Genomic DNA, 5,638 nt, shown 5'->3' with positions numbered 1-5,638 from the left:
CCTGTATATATATCAGTTGATCCCAGTAGTCATTGGTCAGGAGTCTCTCTCCTCTGGCTCAAATGACATTTTTTTGAGAGAGACACCCAAAATATATGGACCTGGACTGGGAACGACTGAGATATTTATTTTAATTTTTCTTAGCATGTGGAATTGCTAGAATTGGTGCAAAAACTTATATTAAAGTGCAGGAAAGTACACTATACGAAGGTCTGAACTCTTAAGTGCTTTTTAATTTTTTTTTTTTATTTACATGGAATTGTAAAAAATACATCTTTTTTTCTTCTTTCTGAATTTAACAGCTTTCAGTTATAGGACAATGGTGTGGCTGGAATGACTAGATCTGAAACAAAAACAGAGATTAATTTTACAGCTTAAATACATTAAACAAACAACATGCAGTAAAAAGAAAAGCAATATGTACAAGTATAAATGAAAGAACATAAGATATAGCTTGGTTTCCATTAACCTGTGTTGAAATGAGTAACAGAAACAAGTTTTAAATATCAATTAATTTGCAAAAAAAACTGTTTATGCTCACTTGAGGTGGTGCGTGTGCAAAAAATAATTAATGCTAAAATGGGAGATGGAAACGCATTTGCTGAATAAACTCTAACATAGAGAACATTACACAAACATGACTCCATTACACTTGTCTTGTTTAGTGTTAGTTACTAGGTTACCAATACTACAGTCAGCTGCTCTAACAGCTTGATGGAAATGCACCTAATTAACATCACATTAAGATGGAAACCCAGCTTATGTCAGTGTAAGATGGCTGATTTCGAAATGTATTCGATACCTTAAACCATTCATGGGAAGTGAGTTTTTGCAGTTCAAGTCGACTCGTGTGCTTCAGCTGCAGACAGCCGTGAAAGAAATCGCAGCATTCTATGCAGACAGAAGAAAGAGATACATGTAATTATTAAGTTAATACATGCTTTTTAAAATGACATTCAAATTATCCTGCAAAACCATCTTTAGCTTAAGTGAAGATCTCACCTTTCGACAAGCCATGAATCGGCATGTGTTTGTCATTCATTTTGGGAATGTCACTTTTTCCTGGAAATCTGCAGAAAATGAGCAAGAACAGAACAATTCCAAGTGACCAGACTGTCGCTGGTTCCCCGCGGTATTTGCGATGCACCCAAAACTCAGGAGGGGCGAACTCTCTGGTGCCTGAAATACAATTTGTTCCCAAAAACAGAACAGAACAGATAAACAACAACGAATGCTTCAAGAGTCACATTAAAAAAACTGACTTATCCTCATAGTTTCTTACAGCTTTGAAGGATAAACATACCTCTAAATTCTTCGTAAATGTCTTCAGTGAAGAGGTCCCCGCACCCGAAGTCAATCAGTTTGACCTCAAGGGTGTCCGGGTTAATCAGCAAGTTCTCCAGCTTGATATCGCGGTGAAGAACTCCACGCTGGCAGCATGTTTGGGCTGCAACTGTTGTCTGGAACATGATTTTCCGTAACTTGTCCTCTGGAAGGATGCCTATGTGCTTATTTATGAAATCATGCAAGCACACGCAGGGTATGGGCCGCTCTAGCACCATAAAGTAGCGATCAGCCTCCACCTTCCAGTCCAGAAGCTCGATAATTTCCTTGACCTTGGGCCCTTTATTGGCAAGAAAGTGCAGAGCAATCTCCAGTGGAAGTGGTTTGTCAAACCCATCCTAGAAGAAAGACAGTTGTGAAGATCATTTGGAAAAGTTAATTTCAGTAAACAAGTCCTGGACAAACTGTTGGCAATGTCTATCATAAAAACCATTTGTAGTCTATAGTTAATGTTAATATGACAAGAGAACCGTAAAAGAGAGCAAAGAGCTCAGACTACTTACAACACTGATGAATCGCTTCTCCTTAAAATCGGACACTTTTACTGCCACCTGAAGGCCATCTTGTAAACGGGTCCCTTCATAAACGGTTCCACAGCCTCCTTCACCCAGCTCAGCTGCAATTTCATAGCACTTTGAGTTGATCTCTGTGAAAAGACAAAGAAGAGAAGTTAATAACAATCAGAAATCAGTAACAGTACTACAGTACCTCCATCTAAAACGTTTCCTGCTTTATTTATAAATTGAGATACTACACTTAATATATTTGTCCCTTTAAAAGTTCATTAATAAACTAATCAGTGTAAAATATTCAGCCTCACCTTAAAGGTATAGTTCACTCAAAAATGAACATTTACTCATTATTTGTGAGATTCTTTGTTCTCTTAAATGTTACCCTCTTAAATGTTAAATGTCTTATGTTACCCCTTTTTTCAGATTTAATATAAGTCTTTTGTGTCTCTAGAATGTGTCTGTAAAGCTTCAGCTCAAAACACCCATCAGATATTTTATTATACCTTTTATAAGTTTCTATTTTATACCTTTTAGCATCAGGTTCCCTTTAAATAAAGAGGATATTTTGAAAGAACTGAAAACCTGTAACCACAGTCTTTCATAGTGGTAAAAATAAATACCATGAAAGGCTTTAGTTACAGGTTTTAAGCTTTCTTCTAAATATTTATTTTTATGTTCAACAGAAGAAAGAATCTCAAACTAGTAAAGTGTGAGTAAATGATGACAGGTCCAGCTTTGGGTGAACTATCCCTTTAAATATGAATACAGTGTATATTAAATCTTTATAAATAGGTACATTTTCAGCTATTCCTGAAGAAAATGCAAATTAAAGTCTGTTTAAAGCATAAAGCACCATTAAAACATGCATGTGTGTTGGATGACTTTAGGGTCATGGTAGTAAACTTACCAATGATTTGTGTCTCTTTGTCCTCTGTCTGACAGGTTGCATCTTGAACAACGTCATCACAGGAGCCGGGCTCATCAGAGAAATCAAATAAAGGATTATCATCTCCACAGCCAGACTCAGCAGAGAAATATTCCTCACTGTGAACACTGTCAGGCTCTACCAGTGATGGTTCCTCACTGTGAACACTGACAGGCTCTACCAGTGATGGTTCCTCACTGTGAACACTGACAGGTTCTACCAGTGATGGTTCTTCACCGTGAACACTGTCAGGCTCTACCAGTGATAGTTCCTCACTGTGAACACTGTCAGGCTCTACCAGTGATGGTCTCTCACCGTGAACACTGACAGGCTCTACCAGTGATGGTTCTTCACCGTGAACACTGACAGGCTCTACCAGTGATTGTTCTTCACCGTGAACACTGACAGGCTCTACCAGTGATAGTTCTTCACCGTGAACACTGTCAGGCTCTACCAGTGATTGTTCTTCACCGGGAACATTGTCAGGCTCTACCAGTGATTGTTCCTCACTGTGAACACTGACAGGCTCTAACAGTGATGGTTCTTCACTGTGAACACTGACAGGCTCTACTAGTGATGGTTCTTTACACCAGTCATCGATTTCTCGACCTAAAGAAAAGATCAAAATAAACAGGATATTAGTTTTTAGATTTTACATTTTAGATCAAAATTCAGTTTATTTAATATTTATTAGGCATATTAATAAATGCTGTAAATTACAAAGTGACTTTTTAGGTCAGTGTTTTGTACTTTTATTGGTTACAACAGGCGTGTCAAACTCAAATCTCATTAATTGAGGGTTTTTAATATTTTATGTCATATTTTTGGATAGCGATAATTAGACAATATTTTGAGTGTGATGTGTGCTTGTACTTGGCTGGTTTAGACATGTCATGGATTGACCTAAATAAAAACTTAAAACCCCCAGCAGGTGGAGACATGTCCTAATGTTTATTGTCTATTTTATAGTTTATTTTGTTTATAGTTTATTGACTATTTAATTGATTTCTTTCTGAACTGTAAATGTTAAGTTTCCCCACATTTCTCCCCCAAATTTTTTTGTTATTAATTACTCACTAGGCATGAGCTGGTATAAGATTCTGACGGTATAACCTTGGATAAAAATATCACGGTTTCAAGGTATCACGGTATCGTGGTATTGGGATTACTGCTCTAAAATATATTCTTTTTAAATGTCTGGGTAAACTAAAACTTTTTTCCCCTTTAAAAACAATTAATTTTATTTTTTTGAAAGATTTAAAATATTTTGAAGCAGTAAACATGTCAGGCTAAATAATGAAAATGAATCATAGACTTCTGCTGTCTTCATTAGTTTCAAAAACAGATTTGTTTTTACAATTTTAAACGGCATCTTTGGATATCTTTTCTGCTAGAGTTACTGTTGTCCTAAAAAAAACAAACCAAAAAAAAGTAAATAAAAAATCTTACACATACCTTAGAAACGATATTACAGAAAATTTTGCCGGGTTTATAACCTTGACTTTTTCAAACCGCGGTATACATTGAAAATCGGTTATCGTCCCATGTGTATTACTCATTACCTCATGTCGTTCCTAACCCAAACCTTTGTTTATCTTCAGAACACAATTTAAGATATTTTAGGTGAAATGATTTTGGTTTGAACGAGCTGTATCTTGCTCTCTTTGGAGGACAAGGGAGCTCTCTCACCACCTAAAATATCTTAATTTCTGTTCTGAAGGTCTCGGGGTTTGGATTGAATTTTTTTGGTGAACTAAACCTTTAACTAAAGCAAAAAAATAAAAAAAGACAATCTTTATGTAATACGAAAAGATATTTGTGTGGCAAATGTTTGACACCCCTGTGGGTAAGCCAATACAGTTATAACCAATTAACCATATTCAGAGCTAAAATAATACCAGTAAACTAAAAATACCAGTAAACTCCAGTTCAGCAAAATTAGGCACATGTTACTTGAAATAGACAAATGGTTTACCGTCACTGTTCCTCAAGGGTGGTACATCATGTTGGTCCTCTTCTTCAGCTTGACCTGAAACAGTGGCGTTGGTGTTTCTTTCTCTCAAAAAGAGAGCAATAACTCCGAGTACGGTAAATAACATGTTGGTTTAATTTCCGTACACTTAAAGATGAGAAATGTTAATATGCCTACAATAAATACTCAAATTTACTGTAAGTTAAGTTAGTTTATCAGAGTAAGCCTTAATAAACTGTACGCTATCAATTGACAGTATTCACAACGCAAATTACTCAGAGCAAACGTTGTACACCTTCTCGATAGCTGTCAAATTAAAGCAATGGCGAAATTTAGCCGAGTCTGCTGTTACGTCACGATCGAACTCGCATTCCAAACGTTCTACAGTCAGGTGGTATGTGATTGGTCAGTTTTGCGATGTGGGCGGAGCTTCTATCAGCCGCGGAAAAATGGCGTTTGTGTTTCCTTCACGGTTTTTGGAGCAAAATAAAATTAGTAAAATTTCCTTTTGAAGAATCATTACTGTGCGTAAACTTTCTTTGTTGTTCGCCAGTGTTTTTTTTATTAAGGTATAAAGGTGAATTGAAGGTCAATTAAAATCGTTCACAGGTAAGATGTCTAGTATTAACATCCATTTTGTACTTTAAATGTAAGTCGTCGGCGGTAAACGCTTGTTTAACACATTAAAACACGAGATATGATCGTGAATATCAAATTAAATCACTTGATCTGCTTCTATCAAACCCCATTTACACTGTAAATACAGTTGCTGATGTAACGGTTAACGATAATGCTGAGATTAATAAAATGGCGGCATGTGTTAATGCGCGAATAACGTTAATCAGATTTATTTAAATACAAGAACTAACGTTAGCTGTGTCTAAA

The 5,638-nt window shown here is 36.2% G+C and overlaps 1 protein-coding gene across 1 annotated transcript; it reads right to left on the bottom strand.

Annotated features, from left to right (window-relative positions):
- Positions 1-729: 729 nt before the first annotated feature.
- LOC130213618 (uncharacterized) lies at positions 730-4,880 on the bottom strand. The gene is made up of 6 exons (XM_056445361.1): positions 4,757-4,880; positions 2,764-3,390; positions 1,848-1,990; positions 1,304-1,682; positions 1,003-1,179; positions 730-891 (listed from the first exon to the last, which is right to left on the bottom strand). The coding sequence occupies exons 1-6, from the start codon at positions 4,878-4,880 to the stop codon at positions 737-739; spliced, it is 1,605 nt and encodes a 534-aa protein (XP_056301336.1). The 3' UTR covers positions 730-736.
- Between the last annotated feature and the right edge of the window lie 758 nt (positions 4,881-5,638).

The sequence above is a fragment of the Danio aesculapii genome, chromosome 20 (genome assembly GCF_903798145.1).
Source record: "Danio aesculapii chromosome 20, fDanAes4.1, whole genome shotgun sequence".
Lineage (NCBI taxonomy): Eukaryota > Metazoa > Chordata > Actinopteri > Cypriniformes > Danionidae > Danio > Danio aesculapii.
The sequence above is the reverse complement of the archived record's forward strand: the minus strand, read 5'-3'. Positions and strand labels throughout refer to the sequence as shown.